The 17463-nt window shown below is 37.1% G+C and overlaps 2 protein-coding genes across 5 annotated transcripts in view; both read right to left on the bottom strand.

The window, feature by feature from the left end:
- Positions 1–3430, bottom strand: part of ube2al (ubiquitin conjugating enzyme E2 A, like) — a 10299-nt gene extending 6869 nt beyond the window's left edge. Inside the window, exon 1 of one of the 3 annotated variants that reach the window (XM_020609545.1) lies at positions 3346–3430. In XM_020609545.1, the coding sequence (XP_020465201.1) occupies positions 3346–3398 (53 nt within the window). In that variant the 5' untranslated portion in view covers positions 3399–3430. Of the gene's footprint in view, positions 1–2356; positions 2597–2916; positions 3141–3345 lie in introns of those variants that run through there. The other 2 variants (XM_020609546.1, XM_020609547.1) reach the window with 2 other exon arrangements.
- A 315-nt stretch (positions 3431–3745) lies between these two features.
- ankrd10b (ankyrin repeat domain 10b) overlaps positions 3746–17463 on the bottom strand; it is a 16882-nt gene continuing 3164 nt past the window's right edge. The window contains exons 4-6 of one of the 2 annotated variants that reach the window (XM_020609544.1): positions 8318–8577; positions 7854–7961; positions 3746–4415 (exon numbers count right to left, since the gene is read on the bottom strand). In XM_020609544.1, coding sequence (XP_020465200.1) covers positions 4204–4415; positions 7854–7961; positions 8318–8577 — 580 coding nt within the window. In that variant the 3' untranslated portion in view covers positions 3746–4203. The remainder of the gene's footprint in view (positions 4416–7853; positions 7962–8317; positions 8578–17463) is intronic. The other variant, XM_020609543.1, reaches the window with a different exon arrangement.

Below are 17463 nucleotides of genomic sequence, written 5' to 3'. Positions count from 1 at the left end.
GACAGCAACCCTACTGCAAGGACAGTAAGAAGCATAAAGAAATATCAAACAAAATAATGGAATTCATATGCCTAGGTCATCAGCCAGTTAGGGTTTTTTGGCAGAACAAAAAAAGCCGCTTTCCTGCTCTCGCACAAGCAGCACAAACCTACCTCTCTGCCCCATGCACAAGTGTTGATAGTGAGCGACTTTTTAGAACAGCAGGAAATATCGTGGATGAGAAGCGCAACAAGCTGTCAGCCAAAAATGCGGAGATGCTTATATTTATAAAGAAAAATCTGCCCTTGATGCAAGAAGCCAGCTACTAATCTACATTCTCTACATCACTGTTGCTCTCTCTACCTCTCTACATGCCCACAAAATCTGACTGAGCTTCTGAGAAAAAACTAACTACTTCAGAATTTATTATTGATTCATGAGGCAGAAGCCATCATGATAGTGCAGCTGTGGTTCTGTTAGTTAACTGCCTTTCTTCTTGACATCCCAAGAGATGTGAACTTGCAATGGCTTGTTAGTCCTGCCCTGAGAATTGAGTTAAAGTTGTAGTTGATAAAAACAGATACATATATGGAGATGCAAGTTTTTTGTTGTTTGCATTTTTTTAACAATTCTGACTATAGCCTTTTTTGTTGCAGTTTTTAGTCTAAAGTTAAAGTACTCTAAAGCTAAAATCAAAGACTCTTTGTTCTGTTATTTTATTTATTTTTATATAATCAACAGGAAAGTTGTATTTGTCAAGCTCCAAGCTGTCCCCAGTTGCTAACCAAGGCAAGCACAGGCTGCTATGTTTTAAGTTGAAGTGTTGCACATGTTTCTCGCCAATAAATTCAGTTGTCAATTCATGATATTATTCCTCTTCTTGTAATTTCAATATTTAATTTACATTGTTGTTAAATATAGTTTAATAAATAATGATACATGATAAGGCTCCAAGTAGACCCTGTAATCGGTGATCGGTATCGGACAATACAGCTTCTAGTGATCGGTGATCGGCCCCAAAAATCCTGATCGGAGCACCCCTACAGAATATCATGATTTGTAGTATCAAAGGAGGCTGAAAGATCTAAGAGGACCAAGATCACATCATCTCCCTCACTCACTGTTAGCAAGATATCATTGGAGACTCTCAACCATGCCAACTTTGTACTATTATAAAACCTAAAACCTGTTTAAAATTTTTCAAAGGTACAATTCCCATCTAAATGCAAATCAGTATGCCTTCTGCACTGAACAAATATATACAGAACAAAAGAAACTCAGCCACTGTCTCTGTTAATATTCGGTACCATAGCTTACAATTATCTGTAATGTAATACATGTAACGTTTTATCATTTAAGATATACAGTATATTTTTGTTATGAGTTAGCAACCAAAGTTTGCTATAGAAAACATGACATTGTGCCAGCCTAAACTTCTGGCTGACTTTAAATTAAGGGAGAACACTTGGTAGTAAAGTAATGATCCATTCATGGATCATTACCAAACCCAGCTGACATTGGGCGAGAGGCGGGGTACACCCTGGACAGGTCACCAGCCTATCACAAGGCTGACAATCAAGTAATTAAAAAACATAAAATACAAGTTCCAAAGTTTAACGGTCTTGTTTTTATGATTAACATACCCAAACAATCAACATCTCACTAGTATTAATGAGAAATTTAGCTTCAAAGCATTACACAGTTTGTTGTACCACACTTCTCATTACAGTAAGATCACTATTGTTAAAGCTCAACCCTTAAATGCCAATATCTTACGCCCTTTCCAACAATGGCTTATGACATTTAATTCGGATACTGTCAGCTTGCACAGCCATTGCCCAAACCCGTGTTGCACAAAATAATTATAGATTAAATGTTTTTAAAAACATACTGCGAATATCTTACTGAGAAGCACGTGAATTCATTTCCCAACCCTATAATGGTGTAAACCATAGGTTTCATACAAGTTCCACTCCCAATACTTGGAAAGCCCTGTACAAATTCCTGCAGGTCAGTCTTGTCATAACCTAAGAGACAAAGAGTTAACACTCTGTGCAAACAAGGAACTTGAAACCTCTTCCATTTGTAACACGAAAACATGGTCTAGCGACCATTAAATAACCAGGCTCGTTCGAATTAAAGTATGGAGAAATGTATTTGCTCATAAAATTAAGCTGCACTACGAGCCCATAAGGAGATGTTGTCCACGGACACTGTGTTCGTTTACTAGAACAAAAGTTGGTGGCCAGCTCCAGAACATAAGTCGTGGCTTCCGCTATGACTATGATGTTCTACCTTCACCCACGTCTGAGATTTGAGGCTAACATTTTGTCATATTAAATCTTATTTCAGAGTAAATCTGCTCTTAACTACTCACCTTACACCTGGTAAACTGACTGATTAACTTATGGAAGGGGTGTAGGGATTTTACAGAAGTAATGCTAGTTAGCGACGTACACTAGCGTTAACGATAATGATAAAGAAACAGCAGGTTTAAATAAATTCACGCATTAATGCTAGATACACTTCACTGGATGTGTTTTGACTAACGGCAATATATCCAAACGGTGGCAAGTCACGGACACTTACACGCTAACGTTAACTATTCTGAAGTGTGCTAGCATCCGTAAGCTAACTCGTCGACAAATTGCTAACATGTATTAGCAAGCACCATTAGCTTTTAGCTAATTACGGGCGAAGCACATCAACTGATTAACGGCAGCGTTATTTAACATTATATCACCAAATGTTTTCAGCCTCGTAAAACGCGAACTGGGGTTTACGGTAAGACCCTAGTTTCCTGTGGGAATTGACGAATTAATGTTTATGACATGCGGTTTATCTGTGCCAAGCTAACGCTAGGCTAATGATAGCTGTTTTTGACAAATCATAGCTAATTTACGTTGTCGGCATCGGCATAATTTATCATTAACTCACCGTTTAAAATCTCTCATAAGTCTCCTTCTGGCTGGGGTTGACATGGTGTAACTTATGAAACACGTACTAACAACACAGGTTTGTTAGAAATCGCGTATTTTATCAAAATGTCAGGGTGTAATATTATTTAATAGCTTTTTGACACCGTAACAAAGTGAACCCGTTCACAACAATTCGACTATTTCCGTGGTTCTCTCGATAATCCTTAATCTTTGATTAACCCATCTTTTTTTTTTTTTTGGACCATACCATGAAGAGAGGGGAAGACAACTGCGAATGCCAAGCTATACAAAAATTTCAGGTATGATAGTATCACTCCAAATGTACAGCTCAGCTATTACAACATATTTTATGAAGTAGACTTTGTTATACGCCGTCAAGATACATGCATCTACGTTGTTTTATTTAACAGTATTTGTATTATCTCACCCATGCAAGTTGATGTCGTTGTCTGTCACGAGGCGTGTTCCCAGTGACGTCATGCTTATGCAGCGCTGCAATGAGATGGCTGCTATCAGAGTACAGTGCTGTGTCACTACAGGTGAAGCTGTAATAGGGTAGCTACAGGTGTTCCTACAAATGTATTCTGCATAAAACGGACTAGCGCACACTTTGATTAACGCATTTGCATACTGAGCCGCAGCCTATATAAAACAATTTTCGCTCTTGACTACAAAAGTTGACCCCAATAAATAAAACAGAGTAAGCTTAAAATTTGATGTTTGGGAGTACCTTAAAGTCCACGATTGTCTATGCAGCCAACGAAGTCGATACTGATAAATTAATAGTGGCATGCAAAGCATCACTTGCAGGACAGATTTATTCCACAGATTATCTGTACACGTGAAGCAGTCAAAGAATTAATAAATAAAATGAATGATCAAACATTGACTGGTGCAAAACATGTTTTACTTATTGAGCAAAATGAATTGTATTTGCATTGGTTTCATTAACATCAAAGGGGGATCATCCCATTTCTAGTAAAGACATATAAAATTTGTGTTGGTAGTGACTCAGTACAGATGCTTGCTTGAATGTATATCAGAACCAGGCCATTTTCAACTTACCAAAATTTAATAATATGCAAAATAAACAAATAAAAATCCACTTTTACGTCAGCTTTATCATTACAAATTTCAGATCCATTCACAATAGGCCTGCCCTCTACAACAAATAATTTCAGTGAATAACAGGACCACTCTGTGGGTTTAAGGTAAATTAATGCTTGCTTATTGTTACATGAGATTTAGGCAAAAAGGACAGTCTGTCAACTAGATAGTTTGTACTTTAGGATCCATGGTAAAGAAGCATGGTGTTGAAGAGGGCATGATCATACAACTGCTCTGCTGCCACAGACTTCTGGTGCTCCAGCTGGCTGCCTGCAGTGCTGTAGATGTGATGGCTGCAGAAGGTGTCTGCTGCTGGCTCACCCACAAATGGAAGTTGTGGTTGATTGTGACAACTTGAGGACAAATCCTCACCATGTCTCTCACCTGCCACTGGAAAGGATACAAGTAGTCAAAATGCATATAAATATATCTGTTACCATATTTCTTCTGTTACAAATATAATAAGCAAAAAAAAAAAGATGACAAGATTTTGTTTTGCACAACTACTGAAAAGGTGCTTGCTATGAGCAGCTAGCTGTAAGCCATATGTCATTCTGTGACTGTAATTCAGCACACTCAAAAAGCATGTTCTGTATTTTGGATCACACTAAAAAAAATGATCAGTGAGTTGCAAAGTATGCTCCAGTCTTATGCAGCTCAACAATGAACGACCTTGTGTTAAGTAGGTCACATCCTGATTGGCGGTTGCTTTGGCCTGCATTTATGTTGTAAGACACAGTGACCTAGTTCTGTTTCCACAGTGGTACTTAAGATTTTCTTGATTTAGTGCAGTAACTTAGGTCTTCTAGACATGTTTGCATGCCATAGTCCAAATGCTAACATAATGAGCAGAGGTGTCTGAACTTTGCCGTCAATAATGCACAATTAAATGGGCCAAACAATGGGAAAGCATTCATATGGAAGCTCAGTATACAAGTTAAATGATGTTTACACATTATTGGGTGTCAGGCCATTCCCTCATAAATCTTCAGAGGACCACAATAAGCAACACTATTTTCCAGACCTAACCTGCCCTTAACACAAAGCATCCCTGAACCCTATCCTCACCCAAGCAAAGAGCAGACATGTGGCTTGACACACAGCAACTGCATTGTATTTGCTCAGGTTAAGCAGTGGCTGGCCCAACTGGCTTGTAGTGGCAGTCACCTCTACTCAACTCATCAGCCACGAGCACTGTTCTACCAAGACTGTCTAACAAAAAAGACTTAACAATTCCTATGAATCTATAACTATATTATCTTCAACACAAGTACTGTGTGGGTGTAGGAGTGAAGGCAAGTCTACAAGGTCATCAGGTGGGCACCCTCTCACTAACTGGTGTTTTGTTGAGAGAAAGTGTGATACAGCGTCCCAGAACCTTTGCCTCCACCCACACACCCAAGACAAGCTTTCTTCAGGCTGTTACCCAAGTCACTAGCAAACATGTCAACCGCTGTTCTAGGCAACAAACATTTCAGATAGCTCACCAGATAACTAGGCAGACTTCTGCTTCCTTTTGTATTACATCAGAAACCATCATGACAGTATTAATTCCAACAAACCAGTCAAACTACTACTATACCCTCATGTTAGTTTACTCATGCTAACAGTAGGACGTTGACTTCAAGCCCGTTGCCTGTATCACTTTTACTAAGCCTGCTATGCTAGTTTACTTCATCTTAATAGGCATAATCCTCACACATTGCCATTTATAAATCACTTACCTATTTTAAACCCTTTCTTCTGCTCCAGAGCCACTCACTGGACCTTAGTGCACTATCAGGTATGTTTCTAATTACCTGTCTTAGGCTCCAACCTTTTATACCCAATTCACCTAGCAGAGACACAGCTAACTTGGCTACAAATCCCCTACAACCAACCTCCACAGGACAGATTTTAAATTTTTCAGGCACGCCCCTCTGCCTCCATGGCTAATTCTGTGTATTTCAGTTTCTTCCTCTCATAAGCTGTATCTACTTCCTACTTAAGTGAAATTATTTTCATGTTTATAATCATTCCTTTAAAATATGTCAAAACTATTTCACTTTTCACATTTTTGCAGGCCAGCAAAAATACCATAAGAACAGGACTTAAGAGATGCATGATAATACACCAAGAAAACAAAGACAACCACAATACATTTATAAAATTTGTCAACATTTAATGATTTCACAAAATCAAGTACAGAGCTAAATTTGCTCAGTACTGAATGCTCTGAATTGAATCACTATACACTCAAACCTTCTAGCATGTAAAATAAGACACACCACCTCTAACATGAAACATTACTACAAAATACTGAAATATTCCCTTACCAGTATCTAAAAAAGTTAAAAATAATGCACATTAACTGTTCAAACTATTCAATACAGCTCAAGAAATAAGGCTTTTTGCAAAGTGTAGAAATCCATGCAAACATTCTTGAGCAGTACAAGTTACTCCTAACCACTGAATGGAAAAAGGCCAATTTCAAAATCAGACATGGTATTATTATATAACATACAAATGTGCAAGCCCTGCTAGTTACTTAAAAACCTTTGCTAAAACGCACACAATAAACTTTAACTATACTTGGGTATCAACAAAGCACGCAGCCAAAATGAACACAACCAAATTCCAAGCCCGTGGACTACTACTGTCTTAGTACACGACATCTACACACTGCAAAAAGGCTGCACAGTGAAATAGTTTATACTTTTTAAGCTACATTCATGTTGGGATATGCTTTGGCCTAAGGTAATTCTTGAATATAAAAATGCAAATGTATGGCAGGAGTTAATATTAAGAGACATTTCCTCAGTGTATATTAAAGAGTGCTTAGACACATCAACATTTACATGAAAGTATTAATCAAACTTTATTTAAATTCAGGAACACGATTTAATTTATTAAACTCAACTGGGGGAAATGTATTCCTCAAAAAAGACAAATATTATATTTGACATGTATACCAACAGTCATTTCTCTTAATAGAACTGTAAAGTGAAACTTTTTCTAATCTGTTCTATGGGAATATAACAACTTTAGCCATTTCAACATAAAGTAAATGTGCCAAATCTGTTAAGAAATGCTGCTGAAATGGTTCCAGCACAAGGTCAGCGACTATAATAATGCTATCCTTTTTCCTATAGTAATATGCAACAATGCATAATATGAGAAGCAACAATAAAGACTGCATCATTTCACTGACTTTATGTTTTAAAAGGTTTTGCCAATAATCTTTTTTTCTCAGTAAAATCTATTTGTCACCATTTGTTCTGGTGACACGACCGTATTGTGGGAATGCAAACAATCTTAATATAGTACTAACTGAAATGTTACAAAACGTTAACCTAAAAAATAAAGATTACACAATTATTGGTTTAACTGGACGGATATAAATATAAATTATATCAAAAGAAACCTTAATACGTTTGCCATCCAAATATAATTATGTACATGGAAACATAGAAAAGACACCACACACGCTCCTATACACCTTTCAAATGTAGCTTACAACCAAATCTTTAAAAAGTGTATTTCATAATGGAATATGCCCCCCCCCCCAAAAAAAAACACATTGCCAAGCAATACCAAAAGGATACACTGCACTAACAGGAATATTAGAGTGTGTCTTTACACACATACACACACAGGCCCTCTACAGATAGGCATAAGAGTTGGTGCAGCGACAAGGAGTCTGCATTGATGCCACAGTGATGACCTCCATCTCTTTAGTTGCAGGGTCTGACCTTTCCTGTCCCCCCTGGTTCTCACACTGATCCATAGGCCCTGGCCCTTGAGGTGGTGCAAACCCATTCAGCCCAAATGTAAAGGGTCCTGGCCCACCTGAGGTTACAGTAGCTGCTAACTCCATATTTATGCTCTCCATCTGGGCCTCTCCAGCACCACCCAGTGGCCCATTCCTATTCAGCAATTCTGGTGGCATGCCCAGGCCTGGGAAGAAGGTGCATACAAAAATAAGGCTATGAATGAAATTTAAAATAAATGTTTACACTTGTTTCTATATACGCAAATAAAAGTCTTTTCAATCCAAAACTTTTTTCCCTCTTCATTTATTTTGGGTAATGATGGTATTCATGACAGTGGTAAGCACTACAGTGGCTTTCAGCTGTGAATGTAAACTAAAGGGTCAATATTCTTAAAATAAAATACAACTTAGAATTTATGTTCAGTAATTCTGATGATGAGGTCATCAAGAAATCTGCAGACCGTTGTGGTGAAGGAGGAGCTGGGCTACAAAGACAAAACCCAAAAGTAACTAAACAGATTTCATTAGCTTAGTGACCTACCAAAAGATCTGGCCTTCTTTACTGGGTTTGCTTCCATGCCCTCGAATGACCTCTTTCTGCTGGGCATGCCATTCAAGAAGCTGCGTCCCTGGATGATGGGGTGGCCCCCGTTCTGGCTCAAGCCATTCATAAAAGCCCCATTATGAGACAGAGCCATGTTTTGTTGGAAGTTCTGGGCATTGGACAGAATCTCAGCGCACTCCTGGAATCCCTGGGCATGGGCCAGGTCAGCAGCAGTCAGCCCACTGGCATTCCTCATGCTACACAACGAGGAAGAGAGAGTGTTAGAAACGCTCACTGTGTGTTTGATGTACACAAATAAAAACTAACAAAACACGCCCAGGCTCACATACACAGGCACACACATACACACTTAATAAGCAAATATTCATACACACACACACACACACACACACACACACACACACACACACACAGACAGACAGACAGACACACAGAGGTACAGAAATAGCCTGTGCTGCTCTACCCTCTCAGGCCCTCTTCATCATCTTCATGAGATGACTACTGATCCCTTTTGGATCATTTGCATCTTCCATAGAACTCTTATCTTGAAAGAGTTTCCAAATCATTAAGGAAAAATGTCTGCTGCAAAAGGACATGATTAAGACACCTGTTTATTTTATTTTAATGAGTACCCAAGACAATCTGACAAACTGGAGAGGATGATGTTTGTATCAAACGATGAATCCAAAGGAGAACATTTCTGTAGGTGATGTAAAGAGCTGGACAAACATCAAGGAGGCCAAATCTCTATTGCATAAGAAAGCCTGAAGTTTACCTGTGCGTATTGATGTATGGTGTATATAAATGTGTTAGTTGCATGTAAGGTGGAAGGGCTATAATGGAAAAGAATTTATAATTTCTGAAAAATGTGATGAAACAGAGCCTGGCGAGGAAAAAATGTGAAACTCTTCCCAAATTAGGACAAGATTAAGTAGTTCTTGATCCAAAGGACGGCAGGATGCAAGGTGTTGTATCCTCAGAGGAAACATCACAGATTCGGTGGTTAGTATGGAGAACGTGATGAGAACACGCTGAAACCTTCAAGCATCAGAAATCCAGATGTCTTCTCTTGGGAAGGTGAAGCTACCGAACCATGTCTTCTTTTTGTTTCAAGAAAGATCAACAAGAAATGAAAAATAAGAGAAACACCTATAGGAAGTGGAGCTTGTGCAACTATTCAAAACTCAAACCAGAGTTTCTTCAATGTGTACATTTGTGTTAATCATATCCAGTTGCAGCAGGAACGAGGCTATTTTGAGTGCAATAATGAATGAGCAAACAGTGGAGTGTTACAGCTTTTCAATTTTCAGACTTGTACTATATTGCAAGGAAGCAATTTCACTGGACAATAAAACACAGCAAAGACCCATCTTACCAGTGCAACTAAATAATACTATATAAGGGTAATCTATTTCATCTCAATGCTGTTGCTGCGGTTGCTTGGAAAACAAAATGCCAGATACAAAACCATCAATTTTCTCCTGCTGCTGTGAAATGTAAGTGTAGGAACATATGTCAGAGGCAAACAGATGCCCGTTAACTTGATAATGGGATGTTCCCTCCATTGGCCAGCTGCTAAACAATACTACACTTGTTCTTTGTCTAAATGTACTACTGCAAAATGGGTTGTCAGCAAACAGCAATGTCTTTGTCACGAACTGGGATTCCTGGTCCCAATACAAGCTTGTAATTACCATTACAACATAAAGAAAAAAAAAAGAAAACCCCTCTCTCAGTAGGCTATAAACATAAAAACCCACAAGAGAATAAGTTATGCCCATGAATAAAATAACACTACCCACTGAATTCTATAATGCTCATTATATTTTACTGTATTTAACTATTTACTGTTAAAGTTAAAACTAAGTGACATTGACTTCCACGCAATGAGACAACATTTTAGGAACACATTTACTGTTTGGTCATTCATTCTGTTAGGAAACGGTTCTTGCTCTGCATTTTCATCTAAACAGTTGTGAAAAAAGACATTTCAAGAACTACTGCACATGAAACATGAACACTTTATAAAAAAATTGAAGATTTAAAAAACAAATATCACACAATAACTTGTTGCACATCCCGTCCCCTTGAAAATTAACGCTTCCAAAAGATTATTTCAAGAGACAACTTTAATATTGAAAACCATTTTGTGATCAGGTAGATGGACTGGTCTCACTCTAAGGAATAGAAATCCTACTATTTAAATGCCATGCTGTTTAATTTAGAATTTAAAATGAAAATTTTCAATCCCTTTGAAAAGAAATAGCTCCCTGAGCAAAGCAATATGGACCAGAGAACAACAAATGAAAACAATACAGTACATGAAACAATTCTTACAGAGTTTAGTTTAATCCTTTTAAGCAATAATCAGATACTGTCAGCTACATTTGTTGTCATTTTGCTTCAATTTAAATGCCGCACAAAGGATCTGCTATCCAGAGGAAGTCCAGTGGTTAATCGTGTAGCCTCTGGAGTCATGTGTATAACAACCTCAGATCAAATCCCGCCACAGCCTTTCCGCCTCCCCAGTTTGTGTTTAATCTGGGATTTTTAAATAAATTTGATACTAAAGGTGACTATAAAGTCCACCCTTCATTTTTGGAAGCAAAAGATCTTCTGTTTATTGACAAGTCTGCAGCCGGAGAAACTCAAAGATTATTACTCAACTCGTGTTGGTTTTAAAGTGCATTAACAACAGCAGATGCTACAGAGTATTTTTGTGGTTTGGATACACAGAAGGTAAGGCCACAAGTGTCCACAAGAGTCTGAACCACTTAATGGAATTTCAATTATCTTGCATGAATCTGAAGTAAAAAAAATTGTGAAAAACAAAGTTTTAGATAATCTTGCAGTTGCATATTTTTCCTCATTTCTTTAGTAAATCTCCCGTCTCTCCATTATCTATTTCATTCTGTAGTTTAACATCCAATTTTAGTTACTTTTCCTCCTTCCACAATTAATTTGTTCTTTGACCTCCTTTTAACTTGATCAGTAGGCAACTCCTATATAACTGACAGGCTAATATAGTAACTAAATCTCTGTTATTCCTTTAGTGAGACCTGACATCCACAGTATGCACTGATCCCAGTAAATGGATAATTATGTACACTAATTAACCCAGGTTCAATATCAAAATGTAAAAAGGAAGCGTTAATTCTTTGTAAATGCCTGGTATGCTTTGCTTTTCCGTCCTAAGCACACAATATGTATGTATCTTCTCTAACTACTGTCTAACCTTCCAGAGGCAGCCTATTATCATGCTACAATGTTGACATGGGACTCACGTGATTAAACCTGTCCATATAAAGGGATCCTAAGGTTAGTTCACAAAAACAAATCATAAAATAAAAACAAAAGACTAGATACAGGAATAATCATGGATAATAAGCAAAGCATGCAGGTCTAAAACTTTAGTTTTTATTTATAAAAACCTAGCATTAAAACCAATCACCGCAAGAAATACCTCAACAGTTTGCCAGTGTGTAGATAGGAAGCGATAGTGAGAACACTCAATGCCACAACAGTGCGGCTATCCCAGGGAACGGGGCAGACTCAGCAGTGTCTATTCTCCCCCTTTCTAGGATTACTTGAAAAAACCAAGTCATTTCCAATTCAATGGCTGCAAAACATTAAGACGTACGGTTCTGTTTCTGTTAACAGTATAGAAAACTTTTTTTTGTAACTTATTGCCACTTTCATAAAGGAAAAGGTGACAAAAATTAGATGTCAAAACAGACTATGATACTGTATAGTGTTAATACTGTGACATACAAAATAAAACATTTCTGTGTATAAAGTAAAATATTTAGTACAGTGAAATGACAGTGAATAATCATTGCAACAGGATGAGTGTTAGCATTAAACAGTGAATAGTTCAGCACATGTTTCTAGGTAAACCTAACATCTCCCTCAGATGCTCTAAGCCTCTGCACTGCTTTCATCACTGGCAGCCTCTAAACACTGTCCTACCTGCTGCTAGCTTGCTACTGAACACTGAGGCTCATGACAAATAGAAGAAAAAGCTTTTTAATAACAAATCTTGTTTTAAATGATATTACTTATTCTTTTTTTGTTTTTTGTTTTTTTTGGTAATAGCTTAAATGTTTAATATCCAAGTTTGTTTAAATACTTTAAACTTTTTACTTGACTCCAGGAGAGCCCTGCACAAGAAATCCTATATGCCTAGACCGTCTGTTTATGCATTAATGGCAAATAAGAATCTTGCATCCACCATGGATGTGGTGTTTTTATGTTTTGCGTAGAAAAAATATCCTTTCAGGTTATAACAGATTTGGGGTGGTTTCACATTAGGGACCTAGGCCTGGAACCGAGTACACTTGACCCAAAGTCTGGTTCATTTAGATCAGTGTGAACACAAGCCTGAGTCCGGTACGCTTGACGTAAAAATACAGGACAACTGGATACTACACATAAACACTGAGATTTATGGAAGTATTTGTCAGTATTTACATGTGCGTGGAACAGAAACAAAGGATGCACACTGCCACCTACTGTGCCTGACTGTCAATATGCAAGTGTGCTGGAGCATGGAACAATGGGGGGAGAGGGGAGGAATCGTGCTTGGGCACAGTACCAAACAATCGTGCCCAATGTGAAAACGCCCTAAGTTTAATTTAGGCACAAGAGCCACAACAATTTTAATGTGAGAATTGGATCTCATTATATAGAGAGATGACAAGACATAGGCAAATAAGACATGTTTTTCATTAAAGATGGATAATAGCACAAGACTGTTCCAGCCTTAAAACAATTCAGATGTGATGCTGCCATCACAGTGGAAAGCTGTGTTCACTTGCTAATGGGATAAAGATATGAATCACATGAGGATGATGTCTCCTCCTTCCGTCATTCAACCACATTTACCCCTTTGTCCAGAACCATGGCTCTCCGTTTACAAGAAAGAAATTGTGTACGTGACTGTAGATGGTTGGAACAAAGGAAACAGGGAAATGCAATGCATGACTGATTGCCAACCATCCACTGGTACATTAAGAAAACACCAAGTTCCAGTTGACCTCATACAATTGTGCAAAGGCAACATTCATGAAAACACCTATAAGCCACTGGGGATGGAAGATTTTTATATTTGTATACTATGAAATCAACCCAAATATTAGGCCCCTGATCTCAGCAAGCCCACAGTCATCCATCAGGTGCTGCTGGGCCACAATTTATCATCTGTGACCTGTTGGTTTGCGCTGTATCCAGAGCCACAGTCGGCCTTTATAAGCTGCTGCTCGGCCAACTGAGTGTGTTGAATCGTCAGCAGAGGCAGATAGTGAGAGAGTTCTCTGAAACTGCTGTTCAACCTAATGAATCAGAGATGAATCCATTTAGTGCAGTTTCTCTTCACTGGTAAACTCTGCCTCTTCTGTTTTCTTCTCCCATAAGCACAAGGCTAACAATGCCAGTGCAAAGAAAAGCAGAAAAAGTCCCAGCTGCAAAGTGATCTGAAATATATTTCAAGCATACAGTGAGACCATTTATACTGTAAATGCCGCCTGTGACTATGCATTTTTTACTTCCCACTTGAGATGTGTTTAAGAGCAACAAAAGATGTGGGATGATGCAAATTGTAGATCAGAAAGGGCCCTTTCCCCAAGAAGGCTCGCAAAAAAAAGCCAACAAGTCAGAGGTGGCCAAAGAGGAATCCGCAAAAAAAATAATGGCGAGGATTCAAATAATACTGACACAAAGTTTAACATCCGTATCATTAATGTGATGCGGGGAATCCTCTTTGTATGAAGCAATAATTACAGCAACGCCACTGTTAATGGTTGGAGGTTTGGTACTTATTTAATATTTGGGGCAAGTTTGAATAAAAAACAAATGATATAGTTTTTTCAGTGAGGTGACTTTCACTGTTGACAGGAGCTTAAGAAATGCGGCTAAGATAAAGAGAAAGAAACAAACACACGGACAGGCAGTCAAATGTAAGATCTTGAGGGACAGACTGAAAGCAAGTGGCTATCCAGTTGAATGTTCAAGGTACCTTGAAAGAGAAAACTCAAAGCTTGATCCCTGTTTAAACCTCAAACCAAGGAAAAACACATCCCGGGACGACGAAGTAAGAAAAATAATACAAATGTGCAACTTTCATGTAACTAAACTGGATTTTTTTTCTTTAAAGCACGACATAACCTTTTCGTGAGATTTTGTAATATGAAAGACTATAAATGTGAAAGATGGATAATATGCCCAAAATGTGAAACACAGTCAAATGATTTATTATGTATAGAGTTGATTTGTCAGGATTTTAGGCAATTTAAAATAGGATTGAAATGGCTAAAGTTAAAACAAAATTATATCTGAAACTATGATTAGCTATGTAAATACAGCAATTTGGTAAACGTTATTACATGTTCTTTGTTGGTACAAAAACATGGATGCAAAATAATCCACAGAAATTTAATACAATTCTATTCCTTGCTATTTATTTGATGCTTCAAAGCCTAAGGAGCCACATCTTGTAGGTCGTGGCAATAAAGTATTAATGCTCCAAATAAAATGATAGAGTGGGTATTTTCTTTAACATATTAATTCAGTACAATATTTTTTTCTGTTCAATTTGGTGTTGAATGTGTACATTTGTAGACTTCTTTCATTTTAAGTTGAGATGCAATAGAACTGGGATTACTTGGCTTTCAGGGTTTTTAAGCTTGAAGGAATCATTTTATCTAAATCCTTTATTTACTGCATTTTATTAAAAAGGCTACATAAGTTTAGAAAAAAGTTGTTAGTTGCAGCTATTTGACAGAAACCTTGTTATTTTGTCATGAGCCTCATTCCCACCTGTGTGCCTTGGTTTCCCTCCCAGTTGTGCCACAGTAAAAAATAAATAAATAACTTGATAAACTAAACTAGATAATATCTGTAATCTGCAGAGGAAAAAAAATCACATATTTTCATCATAAATATTACACATCAACTGATAACCAAATGCACATTTCATGATATCAACAAGAAATTAAGCATTTATTAAAAGTGTTGGTTCTATTTTGCTTAAACAGCCAAAGCAACCAGGGGTTTCACATGCGTATCAAAACTATGGTTCAACTAAGAGGAAAAAAAATAAATCAGGCTGGGCTCGCTGATTTGTAAAAATCAGTATGTCACAGCTGTCAGCCACATTTTTTTACATTTCCTTCATTCTTAGCTAGTGTCTTTTTCCCGTCTGGGGGTATGCAGTCAATGGAACCAGGAAGAAGAGATTTTACATTCGTGTTTCAACAACATTTAAAAAATGTGCATTAGTAGCCTTTACATTCTTTATTGAAACCAAAGGCCCAAAGCCAACAGTACTAGTGTCAGATTTTGTTTAATAGTGTCAAATGCAGCACACACAATCCCCCCCCATTCTAACATGTAACTAACATCTAGATCTCACAGCCATTATTTCACTATGGTAATTCTGATGAATTTTTTCCTGTGACAGCCTTTAGCGAGCTCAAATTTAACAGACCAAAGTCTCTGATGACAACATAAAAACACAATAAACTGCCCAACTGGAAACCTGCTGGCTGCTTTGGGGTTTTATACTTTTATTGTATCAGAAAGCATAAAGCTTATTGCAAAGAAATGAAACTGCAAAAAACCTTAATATTTTAGCTGAGAAGAACCATTTGCTCAATCTAACTTGCAAAATAAAGCTGGCAAATCTATTATTAATGCATCAGTGTTTCTGTATTTAAACACCTGCTTAAAGGCCTACACACCTGTTACTGTCTAAACCAATCGCGCAATGATTCATTTAACTATGACCGCAAACAAGTAAGAAGCAGCACAACAACTAAAGTTTAATTTACTTGTTGGCTGCAGGTACATTTAGTGCCTATTTCATTGAACTGACTGGCTCATGTGACCTTTGGGAAACAATAACTATCTATTATGCATGCAGGGTAAATATGTAATTGTTTCACCTCTCTGCATGATCTAAATTTAGGAAACAGGACAGATGGGTTGTATGTCTTATGCCTTTGTTTATGTCTCAGTTGTGCCAACAGTAACAAGACATAATCGTACTAAAGCACAAAAGCAGCTGCCAACTGAAAAGGTGTGGCTGAACATTACAAATGAGGTAGACTATTATTATCCTTATCCTATTTATCCACTCCCTAAATTCATAACATAACATTAATATTTATTTTTACCCCAATTATTGCATTGCATAGGTCAAATTTCACCTTTCTTTAAAAGGATCAATAATAAAAATTAAAAAAAAAAAAAACAGTCTCTTGAAAACTAGGAAATCTGCTCTTACACCTCTTGTGTCATCTCCTAAAAATGTCAACATATGCAACCAGGCTGTATAATCATTGGTTTAATGCAGTTTCATTCTATGCAACAGAAATATGATCTTTTCCTTCTGGGGGTAAAATGAACTTCAGATAAAGAGGCAATGTGCATTTTGTCATCCAGTAAAGCTGGGTATGTAAGACACTAAACAAAAATGTCAACAAAGAAAACCACACTCTAGATTTAACAAAGATCATGCAATATGGCCTAGTGGGCTAAAAACAGTTTATCAACCTTTACATTAAGTTGTCCTCCTGAATGTAGAACTGGGAAGGCTTTGCAAAACTGTTAGCTTAGATCAAAGGTACGTTGGCAAGTTAATTATATACTTTTATTAATATTTACCTTTTTTTAATCTTAGCAAAAACAAAGTATCGACTTCAAGTGAATGAAAAACAGTTAGGAATCATTCTCTACAGATTCAATGTCTTAGTGGACATTACATACAGAGGACAACTTAATGCGAATTGTTGTAAAGATAAACAACAATTTCAAGGATTAACAAAGTGTCACATTTTCAAGGGAGCACCACCAATTCTTTAAATATTTAACAAAACATCTCATGAGCAAATTGTTTTCAGCTGGAGAGGTTAAACACCTTTATTTAAAAAAAAAAAAGAGCTCTTTATGAATGATAGCACACTTTTATTTTCCTGACATTTTATCATTCTTCTTGTTCTTATCTTATACACCGTTGACTACTTTATTCCAATTTATTTTTGTTTTATTTAAATTATTTTTGTATTGACCTCACCGCATTATTATTATTATTATTATTATTATTATTATTATTATTATATAACATG

Source organism: Monopterus albus, unplaced genomic scaffold (genome assembly GCF_001952655.1).
Source record: "Monopterus albus unplaced genomic scaffold, M_albus_1.0 scaffold99.1, whole genome shotgun sequence".
NCBI lineage: Eukaryota > Metazoa > Chordata > Actinopteri > Synbranchiformes > Synbranchidae > Monopterus > Monopterus albus.
The sequence above is the reverse complement of the archived record's forward strand: the minus strand, read 5'-3'. Positions and strand labels throughout refer to the sequence as shown.